The 20,838-nt window shown below is 47.0% G+C and overlaps 1 protein-coding gene across 1 annotated transcript in view; it reads left to right on the top strand.

Annotated features, from left to right (window-relative positions):
• The first annotated feature begins 1,853 nt into the window (after positions 1 to 1,853).
• ada2a (adenosine deaminase 2a) overlaps positions 1,854 to 20,838 on the top strand; it is a 67,234-nt gene continuing 48,249 nt past the window's right edge. The window contains exons 1-2 of the mRNA XM_038781326.1: positions 1,854 to 1,863; positions 10,900 to 11,125. Of these exons, the coding sequence (XP_038637254.1) occupies positions 1,854 to 1,863; positions 10,900 to 11,125 (236 nt within the window). The remainder of the gene's footprint in view (positions 1,864 to 10,899; positions 11,126 to 20,838) is intronic.

Raw genomic sequence — 20,838 nt, 5'->3', positions numbered from 1 at the left:
ATATTCACTGGTCAACCTGTGGCGGTGCAGAGTTGAAGGATGTGCTAATCAATGCGAGGAGAAATAGGAGCTGGGTGTGTTTCACTTTAAGAGGGGAAAGATGCATTCTCCACAGGCGGGTTCAGTGAGAGTTCAGGTTGCAGATGACTGATTCATCGAGGATCTGGCGACACCTCTGAAAGGGACGTGCTGTCGTTTGAGGAAGCGAGCACCAACGTTATTCTGCCTCTGCGTGCAAGAGATTTTTGCCATCTTTGACATCTTTGCTGCATGTTATACCCAGCTGGCAGCTGTTCGTTCAGTTTGTTTGCTTGACCTGCAACTCTTTTAATAGCACTGAGATTCGGGGAGAGCTGGGACTGAGGGAAGTCCCCGAGTGCGAAGAATGACAACCCCTGTGCGCTCCCAGGTTAAATCTTTAATTGGGTGATTTACATCAAAGCGTCATAGAAAGTGCAAATCTTTTCATATTGGTAAACTTCACTCTCCTGGCACTGCACGTGGAAATTCAAGGTTTGTGCCTGGGCGCACCCGGTTCTTTCATTATGATCTTTATTATTGTCACAAGTAGGCTTACATACATGCCTGTTCGGGTGCACAGAGGGAGAATTCAGAATGTCCAATTCACCTAACAAGCACGTCTTTCAGGACTTGTGGGAGGAAACCGGATCAACCGGAGGAAACCCACGCAGACACGGGGAGAACGTGCAGACTCCGCACAGACAGTGACCCAAGCCAGGAATTGAACCCGGGACCCTGGAGCTGTGAAGCAACAGGGGAAATTCTCGAATCCATTATCAAGGACGTTACAGCGGAGCGTTGAGAAAACAGTGGCAGGGTCAGTCAGAGTCAGCATGGATTTATGAAGGGAAAATCATGCTTGACAAATCTACTGGAATTCTTTGAAGAGGTAACTGGTAGAGTTGACAAGGGGGAGCCAGTCAATGTGGTATATTTGGACTTTCAGAAAGCTTTTGACAAAGTCCCGCATAAGAGATTATCGTGCAAGATTAAAGCGCATGGGATTGGGGGAAGTGTATTGAGGTGGATAGAAAACTAGTTGGCAGAAAGGAAACAAAGAATGGGAAATAACAGGTCCTTTTCTTTTTAAAAATAAATTTAGAGTACCCAATTCATTTTTTCCAATTAAGGGGCAATTTAGCGTGGCTAATCCACCTACCCTGCACATCTTTGGGTCTCTATGATATCCCCCCCCCCCCCATTCGTCTGAACTCCACCTACTCTGCACATCTTTGGGTCTCTATGAGATCCCCCCCCCCCCCCATTCGTCTGAACTCCACCTACCTTGCACATCGTGTGGGGGCAAAACCCACACAAACATGGGGAGAATGTGCAAACTCGACACGGACAGCGACCCAGGGCCGGGATTGAACCTGGGGCCTCGGCACCGTGAGACAGCAGTGCTAACCACTGTGCCACCGTGCTGCCCTCGGTCCTTTTCAAATTGGCAGGCAATAACTAGTGGGGTACCACAGGGATAGGTGCTGGGACCACAGCTATTCACAATATATATTAATGAGTCGGACGAGAGAACAAAATGTAACATCTCAAAGTTTGCAGATGGTACCAAGTTGGGTGGGGGGGGGAGGGGGGGGTGAACTGTGATGAGGATGCAGAGATCCGACAGCATTATCTGGAATGGTTGGGTGAGTAGGAAAATCAATGACAGATGCAGTATAATTTAGATAAGTGTGAGGTCATTCACTTTGGAAGCAAAAACAGGAAGGCAGATTACAACCTGAACGGTTGTAAATTGGGAGAAGGGATTGCGCAGCGTGACATGGGTGCTTCAGTTGCTGAAGGTACGCATGCAGGTGGAGCAGGCGGTAAAGATGGCTAATGGTATGTTGACCTTCATTGCAAGAGGTTACGAGTACAAGAATAGGGATGTGTTGTTGCAATTATACAGGGCCTTGGTGAAGCCACACCTGGAGTATTGTGGGCAGTTTTGGTCTCCTTCTCTGAGGAAGGATGTTCTTGCTCTCAAGGGAGTGCAGCAAAATTTTACCAGGCTTATTCTGAGGATGGCGGCACTGTCATTTGAGGCGAGATTGACTAGGTTAGGATTGTTTTCGAGGTCACTTCCGGTGTGGACCATGGAGTAAGTGGTCACACACAAGGCAGCTCCTGCCCAAGGTTACAGAAAATAGCTCTTTTTTAATCAATACGGGTTAGAATTTTGATGAAAAGATGTAGGTGAATGTTGGAGGAGTACTTTCCACCAGGAATGGTATGTCTCTTGGTTACCAGACCCAGCAGAAACAGTGGAAGATTTGGCTCGAGCTGCAGCAAAGACAAATGCCTCTTCCAGCATGCAGGCGGGGAAGGGCGAGTTTAAGGGCTTCAAGCTGACTTGAGGGCCTTTATGAAAGGTGAATTCTAGCAGCAGAGGGAACAACTGTGAAAAGATCTCGCCAAGGCCGTTGAAGCGGTGACGAGACTTCCAGTGGCGGCCATGGAGGAGTAGGTCGCACATTCGGCAGCTCCCGTCTGGAATGGACTCTCGGACCTTTTTCAGGAGTTTTCACTGACTTTTTGGGGCAGATTGGTGAAGTGAACACTGCCAAAAGGATTCCCTCTCTGTTATATGGATAGCTGGGCCAGGAGTGGCCGGGTGAAGCGTTTAAGTTCCAACAGACAGAAGCGTGCGGAGCGGGCACAAAGGCACGGCATGGCGGCCGGCATAGACCAGGTGCATGGGTGCAGTGGGCACGGGGCAACAAGAGTTCCTTAGGGGCTGCTTTGCTGATCTTATAAAGGACATGCTGGCCCTGATGAAGGCATCAATAGACCAAATGATCGCAACTCAGGCGACACAAGGGAAAGCGATTAAGGAGATGGAGAAAAAGCTATCCGACCATGAGGACGAGTTGGTTGTATTGGCCCTTAAGGTGGAGGCGCAGGATGACCTCCACAAGAAGTGGCAGGAGAGGTTGGAGGACCTAGAATACAGGTCCAGGAGACAGAACTTGAGAATTGTGGGCCTCCCCGAAGGTGTGGAGGGGTCGGATGCGGGAGCATTTGTGTCCAAGGTGCTGGAGACGCTGATAGGTACGGGGGTATTCCCTCGACCCCTGGAGCTGGACGGGGCGCACAGAACCCTCGTAAGGAAGCCCAAGGCGAATGAACCAGCGAGGGCCATGGTGGTAAGATTTAATCGCTTCTCGGACAAGGAACTTGTCTTGTGGTGGGCAAAAAAAGAACGGAGCAGCAGGTGGGAGAACAGCGTGATACGCATCTACCAGGTCCTAGGTGCGGAGCTGGCCAAGAGGCGTGCTGGATGTGACCGGGTGAAGGCGACCCTCTTCAGCAAGGGTGTGAAGTTTGGGATGATACACCCAGCGAGGCTATGGGTCATGTACAAGGAAGGGCATCACTATTTTGAGACGCTGGACGCGGCGTGGTTATTCGTCAAACAAGGAAAGCTGGACTCCAGTGGAGGCACGGTAGCATTGTGGATAGCACAATCGCTTCACAGCTCCAGGGTCCCAGGTTCGATTCCATCTTGGGTCGCTGTCTGTGTGGAGTCTGCACATCCTCCCCGTGTGTGCGTGGGTTTCCTCCGGGTGCTCCGGTTTCCTCCCACGGTCCAAAGATGTGTAGGTTAGGTGGATTGGCCATGATAAATTGCCCTTAGTGTCCAAAATTGCCCTTAGTGTTGCGTGGGGTTACTGGGTTATGGGGATAGGGTGGGATTACTGGGTTATGGGGATAGGGTGAAGGTGTTGACCTTGGGTAGGATTCTCTTTCCAAGAGCCGGTGCAGACTCGATGGGCTGAATGGCCTCCTTCTGCACTGTAAATTCTACGTAAAAAAATTAAAGGATGGCTAAGCTTTGGTGGAATGCGGTGGTGGGGCTGGGTAACACGGTACTATTTCTAATATAAGATTGTATACAATGTTGAGTGCGTGTAAGGGCTGTGGTGGTGGCTGGAGGGTGCAGTGTTTTCGGCAAAGTTGAGATACAGAGGGGGGAGGGGGCCCTGTACTTAGTGCAAATTTTCAGGAAGTTGGGGCAATGTTAGTGTCTTCTGTTTATTTTTTGTTTCGTATTACTATTTACTCACTGGGGCTGGAGAGGCCGTTTAATTGGATTATTCATGTGGGGAGAAGGGTCCGGACAATGAGGCGACAGTCTGATCGGCACCAGGGTCAGCATGGGTCAGATGACTCTCGGGAGCGTAGTGTGGGGTGAGCAAGTGCCCAGCTGGTATTGGCGGGGGGTTTTGGGTTGTGGGGCTGTTGGGGGGGGGGGGGGGGGGTGCTGCTTTGCTGACAGAGGAGGTATCAATTTCGGGGTCCCAATTGAGAGTCGGGGGCGGCAGCTCCCTGTGGGGGCCCTCGAGGAAGCGAAGGGTGCGGGCTCGAGGTTGGCCTAGAAAGGCAATGGCTAGTCGGCAGGGGGGGGGTTAGCCCCCCGTCCAGGCTGATCACGTGGAATGTGAGGGGTTTGAATGGGCCGGTTAAAAGAGCGCGCGTGTTCGCGCATCTAACGGGGTTAAAGGCAGACGTAGCAATGCTTCAGGAGACACATTTAAAGCTCACAGATCACAGAGATTGAGAAAGGGATGGCTAGGCCAGGTGTTCCATTCAGGGCTGGATTCGAAGACCAGGGCAGTAGCAATCTGATCGGTAACGGTGTGGCATTCGAGGCTGGGAGAATTGTGGCAGATAAGGGGGGCAGGTATATAATGGTGAGTGGAAAGTGGGAGGGGGTCCGGGTGGTGTTTGTGAACGTCTATGCTCTGAATTGGGATGATGTGGAATTTATGAGATGCATGCTGGGCAAAATCCCGGATTTAGAGTCTCACAACCTGATCTTGGGGGGAGACTTTAACACAGTCATCAACCCCGAGCTGGACCGGTCGAAGTCCGGGGGGTGGATCCCTGGAGGTTCGCGCGGCCGAGAGCGAAGGAGTTCTCTTTTTTCTCCCACGTTCATAAGGTTTATTCCCACATAGATTTCTTTGTCTTGAGCAAGGCGTTAATCCCAAAGGTGGTGGGGACAGAATACTCGGCAATCACAGACTCGGAGCATTCCCTGCACTGGGTGGACCTGCGTCTTAGTGAGGAGAGAGGGCAGCGCCCACTCTGGAGACTGGATGTGGAGCTGCTGGCGGATGAAGAGGTTTGCGGACGGATTAGCAGGAACATCCAGGATTACCTGGAAACAAATGATATGGGTGAGGTAGCAGCGGCAACGGTCTGGGAGGCTCTGAAGGCAGTTGTCAGAGGGGAACTCATCTCAATTCGATCCTATAGGGAAAAGAGAGAAAGAGCGGAGAGAGAGAAACTGATGGAGGAGATACTCCAAGTGGACAGGAGATACGCGGAGGCCCCGAGGCGAGGCTATTGAGGGAGTGGCGGAGTCTGCAGGCAGAGTTTGAACTGCTGACCACAGGGAAAGTGGTAGCACAGCTGAGGAAGGCAAGGGGGGCAGTCTGTGAGTATGGGGAGAAAGCCAGTAGAACGCTGGCACACCAACTGCGAAAGAGGAAGGCGGCCAGGGAAATCGGTGGAGTAAAGAATAAGGAGGGTAACACGGTCTTGGATCCAGGGGGGGTGAACGGAGTCTTTAAGGAATTCTATAGTAAACTATACGAGACGGAGCCCCTGATGGGAGCGGAAGGGATGAGGCAATTTGTGGACCAGTTGAGGTTTCCAACGGTGGAAGAGGACCTGGTGGAGGGGCTGGGGGTCCCGATTGAATTGGAGATTGTCAAGGGTATAGAGGGCATGCAATCGGGTAAAGCCCCGGGGCCGGACGGTTACCAGGTAGAATTCTATATGAAATTTTCGGGAATATTGAGCCCACTCCTGATGAGGACCTTCAATGAGGCTAGAGAGAAAGGAACTCTCCCCCAAACAATGTCACAGGCTTTGATCTCACTCATTCTTAAACGAGGGAAGGACCCGCAACATTGCGAGTCATACAGGCCGATTTCGCTTTTAAACGTGGATGCCAAATTGCTAGCTAAGATTTTGGCTCCAAGAATTGAGGATTGCGTCCCAGGGGTGATAGAGGAAGACCAGACTGGGTTTGTTAAAGGCAGACAACTCAATACCAATGTCCGGAGCCTTTTGAATATTATTATGATGCCCTCAGAGGGAGGGGAGACGGAGGTGGTAACACCGATGGACGCAGAGAAAGCCTTTGACCGGGTGGAGTGGGAGTACCTGTGGGAAACGCTGGGGAGGTTCGGGTTTGGCGAGGGCTTTATTGGCTGGGTGAAATTGCTGTACCAGGCACCTGTAGCAAATGTATGTACAAACCGGCTGAGGTTGGGGTACTTCGAGCTTCACCGGGGAACGAGGCAGGGGTATCCTCTCTCCCCGTTATTATTTGCCCGAGCTATAGAACCGCTAGCTATGGCGCTGAGAGCCTCGAGAAACTGGCGGGGACTGGTTCAGGGGGGGATGGGGGGGGGGGGGGTGGAACATCAGGTCTCGCTATACGCAGGTGATTTGCTCCTGTACATTTCGGACCCTGTAGAGGGGATGGGGGAGGTTCTGCGGATCCTGAGGGATTTTGGTAGTTTTTCAGGGTACAAACCGAACATGGGAAAGAGCGAGTTGTTTGTGATCCAGGCCAAGGGGCAGGAGGAGAGACTGAAAGAGCTGCCGCTCAGGATGGGAGAGAAAAGTTTTTGTTACCTGGGTATACAGGTGGCCAGGAAATGGGATGCCCTGCACAGGCTCAACCTGACCCGGCTGGTGGAGCAAATGGAAGGGGACTTTCAAAGGTGGGAAATGCTCCCGCTGTCACTGGCAGGGAGGGTGCAGACCGTGAAAGTGACAGTCCTCCCCAGATTTTTGTTTTGTCTTTCAGTGCCTCCCCAAGGCCTTTTTTAAGAGGGTGAGTAGGATAATTACGGGCTTTGTGTGGGCGAATAAGACCCCGCGAGTAAGGAGATGTGGAGGGGGGGGGGGGGGGGGGGGGGTTGGTGCTGCCGAACATTCGCAACTACTACTGGGCGGCCAATATTGCACTGATTAGGAAGTGGGCGATGGGGAGGGAGGTGGCATCATGTAAAGGTACTAGTCTGGGAGCTTTGATAACGGCTCCTTTGCCGTTCTCGCCGGCCCGTTACTCCACAAGTCCGGTGGTGGTGGCGACACTGCGGATCTGGGGACAGTGGAGGATTACAAGAGGGTGGAGGGAGCGTCCCGGGTAGGATGGATGGTGGGTTCCAGAGCTGGCAGAGGGCTGGCATCAGAGGGATGGGAGACCTATTCATAGACGGAAGGTTTCCCAGTTTGAAGGCGCTAGAGGACAAATTTAATCTGCCGCCAGGAAATGCCTTTAAATATCTGCAAGTACGAGCCTTCCTGAAAAAACAGGTAGTGGCCTTTCCGACAGTGCCGCCACTGAGGATACAGGACAGGGTGGTCTCTGGCACCTGGGTGGGGGAGGGGAGGGTGTCGGATATCTACCAGGAACTACAGGAGGTGGAGGAAACTCCGGTGGAGGAGCTCAAGGGCAAGTGGGAGGAGGAGATAGGTGAGGAGTTGGAAGCGGGTCTGTGGGCAGAGGTCCTGGGCAGGGTTAATTCCTCCTCATCATGTGCCAGGCTCAGTCTAATTCAATTTAAGGCGGCCCACCGGGCACACATGATGGCCGCGAGAATGGGGTAGAAGACAGTTTTTGGGGTAGAAGAGGTGCAAGGGCAGCCCTGCAAACCATGTCCACATGTTTTGGGCATGTCCGGAGCTCAGAGTGTTCTGGCAAGCGTTCGCGAGGGCAATGTCCAAGGTGCTTAACACACGGGTGGTGCCGAGTCCAGAGATAGCGATCTTTGGAGTTTCAGGAGACCCGGGAGTTCAGGGGCGAAAGAGGCCGTCGTCTTGGCCTCCCGAGTAGCCCGGAGACGGATTTTATTAATGTGGAGGGACTCGAAGCCCCCAAGTGTAGAGACTTGGGTTATCGACATGGCTGGGTTTCTCAGCCTTGAGAAAATAATGTTTGCCTTAAGAGGGTCTCCGCGAGGGTTCTCTCGGAGGTGGCAGCCGTTCGTCGACTTTCTCGGGGAAAATTAAAATGTCAGCAGCGGCAATCCGTAGGGGGGAGGGGTGGAGGTGGGGGGCGAGTGCTTCATTGGGATGGTGTGGGAAGACTGGGTCGCGTGGGGTAATGTCTATTTAATTGTTATTGTATATTCGCTTTTTGCACTATGTTAATGTTCACTCTCATCTGTTTTGTTATTATGGTTACTACTGTTTTATTGTGAAAAATTCTGCAAAACCTTAATCAAAATACTTTTTTTTTTAAAAAGGATTGTTTTCGAGGGCAGCACGGTGGCACAGTGGTTAGCACTGGGACTACGGCACTGAGGTCCTGGGTTCGAATCCGAGCCCTAGTCACTGTCTGTGTGGAGTTTGCACATTCTCCCCGTGTCTGCCTGGGATTCATCCCCACAACCCAAAGATGTGCAGGGTAGGTGGGTTGGCCGTGTTAAATTGCCCCTTAATTGGAAAAAAATAATTGGGTACTCTAAATTTATTTAAAAAAAGGATTGTTTTCACTGGAGTTCAGATGAATGAGTGGGGGGTGGATCTCATAGAGACTTGTTGGTGGGTGTGTCCAGAACCAGGGGTCAGTCTGAGGATTTGAGGGTCGACCATTTCGGACAGAGATGAGGAGCCATTTCTTCACCCAAAGAGTGGTGAGCCTGTGGAATTCATTACCACAGGAAGTAGTTGAGGTTATGACATTGAATATATTCAAGAGGCAGCTAGATATAGGGAATCAAAGATTATGGGGAGAAAGCAGGATTAGGCTATTGAGTTGGATGATCAGCCATGATTGTGATAAATAGAGCAGCACGGTGGCGCAGTGGCTAGCACTGCTGCCTCATGGCGCCGTGGTCCCATGTTCGATCCTGGTTTTGGGTCACTGTCCGTGTGGAGTTTGCACATTCTTCCCGTGTCTGCGTGGGTTTCACCCCCACAACCCAAAAATGATGTGCAGGGTAGGTGGATTGGCCCCCCTAAATTGCCCCTTAATTGGAAAAAATGAATTGGGTACTCTAAATTATTATTTTTTTAAATGATTGTGATAAGTGGCGGAGCAGGCTCGAAGGGCCGAATTGCCTCCCCCCCTCCCTATCTCCTATGTTTCTATGTTACTCATTACAGAATTTGCAATGACGAATCCAGCCAGCTCTTAAAGACTTGATCAGTTTACACCCCGCACATACGCACACTATCCAGTTATTGTAAGAAGTCTTACAACACCAGGTTAAAGTCCAACAGGTTTGTTTCAAATCACTAGCTTTCGGAGCACTGCTCCTTCCTCGGGTGAATGAAGAGGTATGTTCCAGAAACATATATATAGACAAAGTCAAAGATGGAAGAACGTCCTTTGAATGCGAGCATTTGCAGGTAATTAAGTCTTTACAGATCCAGAGTTAGGGCTAACCTAAAGGATGTCCCGAAGCGTGGTGCATTGGCGAGACCATGCAGACGCTGCGACATCGTGCGACAATCGCCAGGCAGGAATGTTCCCTTCCAGTCGGGGAACACTTCAGCAGTCAAGGGCATTCAGCCTCTGATCTCCGGGTAAGCGTTCTCCAAGGTGGCCTTCAGGATGCACAACAACGCAAAATCCCCGAGCAGAAACTTATAGCCAAGTTCCGCACACATGAGTACGGCCTCAACCGGGACCTTGGATTCATGTTGCATTACATTCACCCCCCACCATCTGGCCTGGACTTGTGAAATCCTACCAATTGTCCTGGCTTGCGACAATTTACACCTCTTTCACCTGTGATTATCCCTCTCTCCAGTTGCTCCGTTTGGACCTGTACTTCCAGTCTCTCTTTTTAAATTTTAAAAAAAATTTAGAGTACCCAATTCTTTTTTTCCAATTAAGGGACAATTTAGAGTTGCCAAGTCACCTACCCTGCACATCTTTGGATTGTGGGGGTGAGACCCATGCACGCAGACACGGGGAGAATGTGCAAACTCCACACGGACAGGGACCCGGGACCGGGATCGAACCTGGGTCCTCAGCGCTGTGAGGCAGCAGTGCTAACCACTGCGCCACAGTGCCGGCCTTTTCCTGTTGGGAATAATCTTTATGATTATCCCATCCAATATCTGTATTTCTCCTGCTTGACTATATCTGCATCATCCCTTTCCTTTGTAAACACATCTGAACTTGATTGCTGAGCCTACATTGCAACAATGAATATCAGCAGGAATTATACCTCCAAATGACAAGCTGAATCCTTCGTCAAATACCTTTAGGAATGTAGAAAAAGGGCGGCACGGTGGCACAGTGGTTAGCATTGCTGCCTACGGCGCTGAGGACCCGGGTTCGAATCCCGGCCCTGGGTCACTGTCTGTGAGGAGTTTGCACATTCTCCCCGTGTCTGCGTGGGTTTCACCCCCACAACCCAAAGATGTGCAGGTTAGGTGGATTGGCCACGTTAAATTGCCCCTTAATTGGAAAAAATCAATTGGATATTCTAAATTTTAAAAAAAAGGAATGTAGAAAAAAAGACTAATGTTGAACTTGAACAATTTCTTATGGCACAGGTGGTGCTGAGTTTTAGGTACCTCAATATGGGAAGAATGCAAAAGCTTTGAACTATTAAAGTTTATGTCATTCAGTTTGGGATTTCTTCCAAGTATCTCTTGTGCTGTGTTCAGGTTAGCCAGGAGGAAGAAGTGATCGTGGTGAGGCTGGCTCCCACAGGGTGCTGTTTCATCAAACCTCAACCCAACTGGATGGGAAAGACTTGAAATCTCTCAATCCTGACGGTCTACTCTCCAATCTGAATTGTCAAGTAACCATCTGCATCTAACAACCATGTTTAATGGTGGATTTTAGACTGAACAGTTTATGAAAATGTTACTGGGTTTCTGTTTCATCAGGTGCTGGTTTACATCTCCATGAATATGCCCTACTGAGTGTGGATTGGCTTGTGAAGAATGCCACTTACCTGCCTAATTGTTACATTTGCCTTACCCCTACGAAAGGCATCAGGTTTCGTTATTTCTCCAAAAACCATTATCAGAAGAGGCTGGCGAACTGCTCCGAATGGATCTTGCTTGAGCAATATAGGAAGCAGATTCAAAATGTCACGGAATTTGATAACAGGTATACATTATTCAGTTCTAAATTGAAGCATTTAATTTGAGTTGCCTATTTTTACCCAATTCTCCCGACCTCCAGAAGGAGCTGCTGATTCGTGTGGGAAAATGCTTCTGTGGAGGTGGGTGTTTCTTCAGCACCTCACCTGAGCTACTGTTGTGTCAGCCTTGACTGTGATTGTAGGTGAAAATATTCACCAATAGACCTTTGAGTGAGTAAAGAAGCAATTTATTAATTTTCAGAGGTCTGGGAGGAAAGGCCTTTGATCCCGCAGTCTGTGAAGTGCCCTTTCTCGACTGAGCTGAGGTTGTACTGGGTTAATATACAGAAGGAAAGCGGAATTAGTTTGTATTTGCATTTACATATAACCTTCGCATCACAATTCATTACATGCATCTTCTATGCCATAAACGGCTACAAGTTAGCTCCTGCAGCCTCTAATTGTCATGATGTGGAGATGCCGGCGTTGGACTGGGGCGAGCACAGTAAGAAATCTTACAGCACCAGGTTAATGTTTATCAGGTTTGTTTAAAATCACTAGCTTTCAGAGCACTGCCCCTTTCTCAGGTGAAACTAATTAGCAGTTTGCCTTACCCAATCAATTCATTGCATAGATAACAGTTACGTATAAGTCACGGGGTCAATGGTCCAGCTACGTTGAAACATGTCCTTCCTCATTCCTTACTGGTTCCCCTTTGTCAGTTACAAATTGCTAAAATTACAGACATTGAGCATAGGTTGCCAACGGCTCATTATCTCTCTGATGCACCTGGTTGTGAGTCACTTGTTTTGCACAAAGCTTTACTGCCTCAGCAGAAGACATTGATGATACCATAAAAGCAAGAACATTAGCAGCGTCCAGTATAGTTTGTCCATACTCAAGTATCCCATCGTACGTTGCAAATTATAAAATCCACTCTTGCTGGTTATTTAACTGTGCACCGCATTCTTGTTGAGGCTAAATTTGACATTGTCCAGTGTTCATGTGCATTTTGCAGCAGACAGCTCTGGACAATGATCAGGAGCAGAAACAATGGCTAATTTTCTGCTGCTACTGCAGCTTCCTGAGATGAATTCAGCTACCTTTGGACCAAAGATGATAGTGTTACCTCTGGAACAAGGAATAAAACCAAGCTCTGAGATGATGTTCTCAAACCTTCTGACTGACACGAAAGCAGCATCAACATGCAACACTTTGTCCTTAATATTCATTCGTAATTGAGGCTCCATAAAGAACAAACTACACAACCTCAGCAAAGCAACATTATTCCAATCCCAACACATTGATTATGGTGAGGATTCTGGATTTCAACATATAAAATCATCCCACCCAACTGAACTGAATTTGCAAATAAGGCTGACTAGCACCAATAAACTATTCCAGAATGGATCAGCACTTGATCTGATCCAGTCGCCTCGCCTCTCCTTCCCTCTCTTTCCCACCCAATTTCCAAATGCGCACTTGCTAGTAGGTGCCACAGAATAAGGAATAGGGGGGGAAATTAAACTTTTGTGAGGGCCCACAAAGAATCCAGCATGAGTTTGTAGAGTCAGACAGAAAGTTACTTTATTTACAACAACAAATGCACAGCATCAGTAGTTCACTCTTTAGCCGATACCATACTCGCCATCTCTGTTTATACAATTGCCCTGTCCCCCTCAGTGGGGGAGCTCGCACTCCCCAAGCACCATAGGGAGTAACCAATTCCGTACCCAGTGAATGCCGCAGGGGTTGGATTTCTTTATTGACCCCTCTTTTTACATTATGATTTAATGTTGGTAAATTTCTGTTGTGCTTTGTTATGTTTTTGGCAGTGCCCCTACCAGGAGCGGTCCCTTTTAATTTGTCTCTGAGTTTGTTTCCTTTTATCATATTGAGTTGATTGGACCCTAAATTAATGATAGGGTAACTAATTGTCCCCAATCAATGGGATCCGTCTGGGCAGGTGTTGCTCGTTTTACTGGAGTGTATTAACACGCCTCCGTTTAAAGGCCGTGTGCTTAACACTACTATGGCTCTGTGTATGTAATTATGCTCAGGAGTCGCCAGGTGCCGTATTTAGACACCTCACAAGTATATCAAGGTCAGGTTCAAAGTAATAAATCTGTACACCGATTAGTAAGTCCAAACGATTGATATTTATTATGACAAATATAATAAATACACATGCATACGCTAAAGAGACTAACTTACTTCTAATACTAAACAACTAAAATACTTATCTAGACAGGAACAGGCAAGGTCAGGGAGCAAGGCCTTCGTCCCGTTCTTGGTCTGCAACTCTCAGGTACTTAAAGTTGTCAGGATCTAGCAAGATCTGGATCACGTAGCGATCGTTGTATTGGCACTTACAGTTCGATGGCTGATGGCTCAACGGCTGGTGATGGAACTGGAGTCAGGATGCGATGTATCAGCAAAGCGGAGCCGGAGCAAAAGTAGCAGTCAGAGCCGGAGCCAAAGCAGACCGAACCATGTGCGGGGTCTACTTTTATAGTTCCTAGAAGTCCGTGCCCCTTCGGGGCGGGCCTTTTACCTGCCATGTATCGATTGGGCCTTTGCCAATCGATATCTTCTAAACCCCCCCAATCTGAGGGTCGTCCCTCGATGGGTGGGCTGTCCCTATGATTCTTTGTGTTGGATACTGTGGTGCCGTTCTGTCTGGGCGTCTACTCAAAAGTATCTATTGATACTTAAATGTTTCTATTGTGCGGGGTCTGGATCTGGATCACCTCATTACTATGTAGATCTTGTTGCCATTTACACCTTTGGCTGAAACTCTGCACCTGGCCACAAACTGGTTTCTGTACGTGCAGAATGCTAATTAGTCTTCTGCAAACTGCTTGTCCTTGCTAAGACTGTTTTTCCCTGCAGCCTTAGCAGTTCTCCATTTTGTAGCCCAGTGTCCATTTTAGGTGGCTACACAGGTTAATCACAAACTGAAACCCATTCCAGCACCACTACCGCCAGCATTACCACTTTTTTAAACAAACAATTCCAATTAAGGAGGAATTTAGCATGGCCTTTGGATTGTGGGTGGGACCCACGCAGACCCGGAGAGAATGTGGAAACTCCACACGGTCAATGACCTGGGGCCGGGATTGAACCCGGGTCCTCAGTGCCGTGAGGCAGAAGTGCAAACCATTTAGCCACCGTGCCACCCAGCATCTGCACCTCTTTCTAATCTGGAGCTATTGAGATCAATTGCAGACCTCAACTTGTGGAAGTCAAATAGAGCAGTCGAGGAACACATATTGGTGATGTTATCCTGCTAGACCATCTTGCAAACAGGTGGACAAATCTAATATTGCATCCTGGGGAACAATTGGGGAAAAAAACATGTGACATTGGATTTATTTTGTGTAATTTGAGATGGCTTCTTATTCCCAATGCAATGAATTCAAAATTTTTATTCTCCTTTCCTTTGGCCAACTAATCCTTTGGCCATGTCCCTCTTTTATGCCCCTATGTGGCTGCATGTAACCTCACATTCAGCAGGCTCTGACCTCCTTTGTATTACCTCCTCCTTTACTCCTTTCAGTGACAGAGCCATCTACCATCTTCTGGAATTCTTTCTATAAAACCCTCCAGTTTGTACCCTCTTTACCAGTCTTCAGACTCTGGTAATCTTTCCTAATTCTTCGATTTGCCCTCATTGTCGATTTTAAGAAGTCAGCTTATCTCAGTGGATAGCACGCTCCCCTCAGTAGATTGAGTTCAAGCCCCTGTCCAGGGTTTGAGTCCCTAATGTTTTGACGTTTTAGTGTAGAACCAGGGGAGTGCGGCATTGTTGCTGGTGCAGTGTTCCAGATGAGATGTTAAACCCAAACCTCTTCTATCTGTTCAGGGAGAAGTAAAAGATACCTGCTTGTGAAAGAGCAGGAGAATTCCCCCAGTACCATGGTCACTCTATCCCTCTCAACTAACAACCCCAGAATAGATTAACTGTTTTGCTATGTGCAAATTGGCAGCCAATTCTTTCCTACAGAACAGCAGTTACTGCATTTCTGGTGTAATTACTTGGCTGTGAAATGCTTTGAGATGTTCTGAATGCATGACAGACATTAAGTAAATTAATGTTTATTCTTGTGACTTGCTATTCTACAGAATGAAAGATCACCAATAAATGAACACAGATTTACATCCAACATTGTATTGTTCACAATGTTTCAACTAATTACTTTTGAAATAATCATTGTTATATTGACAAACATGCCAGCTAATTGCATGACCTGCTAAAAGCAATTGAAATGAAGGACTGGTTAATCTGGTCGAGTTCGTTGTTGATATTGGCCAGGGCACAAGGATAGCTCTCAGCCCCTTGAATCATATCATGGGATTTTTTACCTTTCCCTGAACAGGTACATTGGACCTTGGCACCTTCCCTTTATTGCACTAGGCTACCAATCCTCATTATGCATGTTGAATGGAAGCTGATGTTCAAAGTTTCCATTTTTGAATTGGTTGAAGCTCTCCAGCAATTAGTAGATCCATCAAGTCATATTGAAAACAGAATGTCAGGCATTATCTTGTCAATGTTTTCTGGTTCTGTCAGGCAATTGATACTAAATCAGCAGCTGAACGTAGGCAAAATATTATTTTGTATATTTTAGAGACCTGAAACATTGCATACAGTCAAAGTAGAAGTAAGTGAAGTTGCCTTTATTTATATGTTTTGAAGTAACTTATGGCCCATAATTGCATTATATGTCAATCAGATAATACAAAATACACTCTGTTAGATTAAAATGTTACATTCACGTACAGAATTTATTTCTGTACAATTGATAAAGCAGCTCATTTTCATTGCTAACAGCAGAATAAAAAGTTCTCTAACGTGGAATCTTTTCATAGCCTGAAGCTCTTTACAGCTGCGTGGGTAACTGTATGATGTGGTGTACCACTAGATTTTAAAACCAGTCAGTTTCAAGATCAGATCCTGGTTTAAATTTTAAACAAATTTTAAACAAATTTCACAGCGCAGGGACCTGAGTTCGATTCCCGACTTGGGACACTGTCCGTGCGGATTCTGCACATTCTCACTGTGTCTGCGTGGGTTTCCTCCAGTTGCTCCGGTTTCCTCCCACAAGTCCCGAAAGACGTGATGTTAGGTGAATTGCACATTCTGAATTCTCCTTCAGTATACCCGAACAGGCGCCGGAATGTGGCGACTAGGGGAATTTCACAGTAACTTCATTGCAGTGTTAATGTAAGCCTACTTGTGACACTAATAAAGACTAGTATTAAGGGAGTGTTGGAAGATGGACAGCTGAAGGGTTTCCTGTATTAAAAAGGAGGATATAATATATCCAAGCAATTATAGACCAATCAATGGTAGGAATGCTCAAAGCTGTAATTTTAAAAATCTAGAAACTGAAACTTGGTGAGCAGGGATTACAGAGGGGAAGGTCATGTTTGATGAGCCTTATTGAATTATGTGAAGCAAGGGGTAGATGAGGGTAATGCGCTTAACATAATGGCCCAGATCTTTTATTCTCAGGATGGTTGTATCACATGGGAATCCTGCACTGGAGGACCCCTCGATGTCCCCACATACTGACTGCATGGATATTGCCCAGGGAAGTTTCAATTTCCAATTGGTAATTACCCTATATCTGGAACCCTCCAGAACTCTTAAAGCCAAAACCTTCAGATGGTCCCGATTTACGTAGCAGAATAGTTACACAGGATTAGAAGGATTAAAATGATTCCTAGCTCCTGTATAGTAACTATTTACCACCCCCATTCCCCCACCTGATTATCCACCTCCAACAATACCCCCGGACTCACCTGAGCCCCTCACTCACTTAGCTAACACATTTACCTCTCTAACATAGAAAAATGGCTGGGACATTTAAACTTACTGAATAGCAAGTCAACAGTCACATAAAAAAAAGTGCTTGGGTCAGGTACTGCAAAGTGAAAAAGGGGCCTGAACCGTATAGCAATAGGAATTAACGTCTTTTGGAGAGAGAGGATAGCAGTAGTGCCATCAATCCAACAATAATTGCCACTCCACAAAGATTCAGCCCAATATATTTGATTTTCAAAATCTCATGCCTCAGGTCAGAACAGAAACCCACGCAGACACGGGGAGAATGTGCAAACTCCAACACGGACAGTAACCCAGAGCCGGGATGTACCTGGGACCTCGGCTAACCACCTGCCCTGAGCACATCGTTTTCTCTCTATCTCAATACACTATCCCCAATCCCATGCGCTTTAATTTGACACACTAATCTCTTCTGTGGGACTTTGTCGAAAGCCTTCTGAAAATCAACCACGTAAACCACATCCACTGGCTCTCCCCTTCTCAACTCTACTAGCTACATCCTGGAAGAATTCTAATAGATTTGTCAAGCATGATTTCCTTCTTGCAAGTGGTAGCACTGCAGCCTCACGGTGCCGAGGTCCCAGGTTCGATCCCAGCCCTGGGTCACTGTCCGTGTGGAGTTTACACATTCTCCCCGTGTTTGCGGGGGTTTTGCCCCCACAACCCAAAGATGTGCAGGATAAGCGGATTGGCCACCCTAAATTGCCCCTTAATTGGAAAAAATGAATTGGGTACTCTAAATTTAAAAAAAATTATGGACACAAACATTTTCTCCACTACCAATATCAGGCTGACATCGTGCGGTTATAGTAGCCGCCCTCCTATCTGTGGGAACTGTTCCAGAATCTGTAGAATCTTGGAATATGACCACCAATGCATCCACTATTTCTAGGGCCGCTTCCTTAATTTCTCTGGGATGTAGATCATCAGGCCCTGGGGATGTATTGGCCTTCAATCCCACCGATTTCCCCAGTACCATTTCCCTTCTAATACTGCTTTCTTTCTGTTCCTCCCTCTCATTAAACCCTGTGTTCCCATGTTTCTGATATGTTATTTGTGGTCTCCTTTGTGAGGTCAGAACCAAAGTATGTATTTAGTTGGTCAGGCATTTCTTTGTTCCCCAATATTAATTTCCTGTTTTAAAAAAAATTTAGAGTACCCAATTTTTTTCTTCCAATTGAGAGGCAATTTAGTGTGGCCAATCCACCTAACCTGGACATCTTTGGGTTGTGGGGGTGAAACCCACGCAGACACGGGGAGAATGTGCAAACTCCACACAGACAGTGACCCAGGGCCGGGATTCGAACCCAGGACCTCAGCGCCGTAGTCCCAGTGCTAACCACTGAGCCACATGCCGACCCAATTTCCTGGTTTCTGACTGTAAGGGACCTACATTTGCCGTCACCCATCTTCTTCTCTTCACAAACATATACTATTTTTTACCTTCAGTTTTTATGTTCCCTGCAAGCTTACTCTCATACATTATTTTCCCCTTAATCAGTCTTTTTGTCTTCCTTTGCTAAATTCTAAACTGCTCCCAATCCTCAGGTCTACTGTTTTTTTGGGCCAATTTTTATGCCTCTTCCTTGGATCTAATACCATCTCTAATTTCCCTTGTGAGACATGGTTTAGCCACCTTTCCGGTTTTATTTTTGTGCCAGACGGACATGACCAATTGTTGCAGTTTCCCCATGCGCTCTTTGAATATTTGCCATTGCTTATCCACAGTCATCCCTTTAAGTAACATTCTCCAATCCATCATAGCCAACTCACGGCTCATCCCATCCTAGTTTATTTTGTTTAGATTCACGATCCGAGTCTCCAAACCAACTATGTCACTTTCCGTCATCTCCAAGGGGTCTCTCACAATTAGTTTGCCAATTATCGTTTCTCATTACACAGTACCCCAGTCTAGGATGGCCTGTTCCTCGTTGTGTTTCCCACACCTTTTTTCTCGCGACCCACTTTTGCAAGCCAGTCAACCTTTGGGATACATGCTGACCGACCTTCATGAGATACACCACATTCACTTACCTTTAATGCAAAAGCAGAATCTGCTTGGTCCTCACAATATCACTTGAATCAGGTTCACAGGAAGAGAGGGCAATGCGCTTATCACATGCTAACTTCAGCCAGTTCCTTATTCATCTTTACGAAAACAAAAAATCCAACCTCGACATGTAGGTCATTGTGAATGGCAAAGCAACAAAATGTGTGTTTTACTCAGCACTGGATACTCCTGGGAGATGCTACTCTAGAATGCTGACAGCCTCATGCTTTTGGCCTGCAGATCAGCTGCAGTAGCATCGTCTTTTCATTTGGAGTAAGCTGCAAGTTAATAACTGATTCTGGATCTCAACCTTAAAAGGAATCTTTCACCCATCACTTCGCTTTCAAAATCGGAAACCTCTCTTCTCATTTCCGGTACTTCCCTGCATATAACTACATGGGCTTTGCATCATTATTTTCATTGGCACGGGTGGGATGGTGGCACAGTTAGCACTACTGCCTCACAGCGTCGAGGACCCGGGTTTGATCTTGGCCCCAGGTCACTGTCCATGAGGCGTTTGCACATTCTCCCCCTGTCTGCGTGGGTCCCACCCCCACAGCCAAAGATGTGCAGGTAGATAGATTGGCCATGCTAAATTGCCTCTTAATTGGGAAAAAGAATTGGGTACTCTAAATGTATATTAAAAAATTTAGTTATTTGCATTGACACAATTAACAAAACCATACCTCAAGAAATCATCTTTACATGCTTTGTTCCTGAGTTAGGTTTCTTCTTTGTCGGCTGTTAACCAGAAGCCCTGCAGCTTTTGCACAGAGTTAACACTAGCTCTGTCTAGCCCTGGACTCTCCTGCGCAGCTCTCTCCAGATTCTGTTGTGAGGTCCTTCTTAATTTTTTTCCAATTAAGGATCACTTTAGCGTGACCAATCCACCCACCCTGCACATCTTTGGCTTATAGGGGTGAGACCCATGCAGACACCGGGGGAATGTGCAAACTCTACACGGACAGTGACCCGGGCTGGGATCGAACCCGGGTCCTCAGTGGCGTGAGAGAGCAGAGCTAACCATTGCACCACCGTGCCAACCCTACCATACATACTTGAAGCGATAAAAGTTGTAATTACTTAACGTAACAGTACTCACCCAATCAGCTGGTTCGACTTGCCCTGCGTCACTTTTAAATCTTGATGTCACCCCAGGTCCTTGAAACACCAAGCTAGCACTCCGCTCAGTGTTGTTCTTTCTCGTGCTCTTTTATCTCCCTGCTCCGCTACCTGTCTCACTCTTTCCCGTGCTCTTTTATCCTCTCAACTCATTCTCCTAACAATGAGATTCTTTTCTAGAGGGATAGAGTTGAAAAGCAGGCAAGTTATAGAACCTTGTTTAGTCTACACTTGGAGTAACAGTTCTGGTTTCCATATTATGAAAAGGATATGGAGGCACTTGACAATGTGCAAAATAATTATACCAAAGCGGAGTAGTTATACCTATCAGGAATGATGGAACAAGTTGGAACTCTCTTTTTACAGATAATTAAGTATTTGGCAGATAACACAGTAATTTGCTTTGGCGTGATTTTAGAACAAATTACCTTTTGCAATTCTTTAAAACCAGATTAACAAATATATCCATTGTGTGCCAGTTATCTGGATTGGGGTAAAGCTACTAGAATCAGCAGAAATAATCTAGGGTTCTTACTCCCAAAAAGTGACTCTGGGGTTCCTCCTACCAAAAATGTTGTTGAAGTGTGATTTAGGAAGCACTCCTCCATTCTGAGTCAGGAAGTTGTGGATTCGAGGATTTATGTGCCAGCCGAGAGGCACAAGCACGTAATCTAGGTTAACTCTTCAAAGCAGTATCAAGGGGGTTTTGTTTTTCA

This window comes from Scyliorhinus canicula, chromosome 20 (assembly GCF_902713615.1).
Source record: "Scyliorhinus canicula chromosome 20, sScyCan1.1, whole genome shotgun sequence".
NCBI lineage: Eukaryota > Metazoa > Chordata > Chondrichthyes > Carcharhiniformes > Scyliorhinidae > Scyliorhinus > Scyliorhinus canicula.
This window is presented reverse-complemented; position numbering and strand designations above follow the sequence as displayed.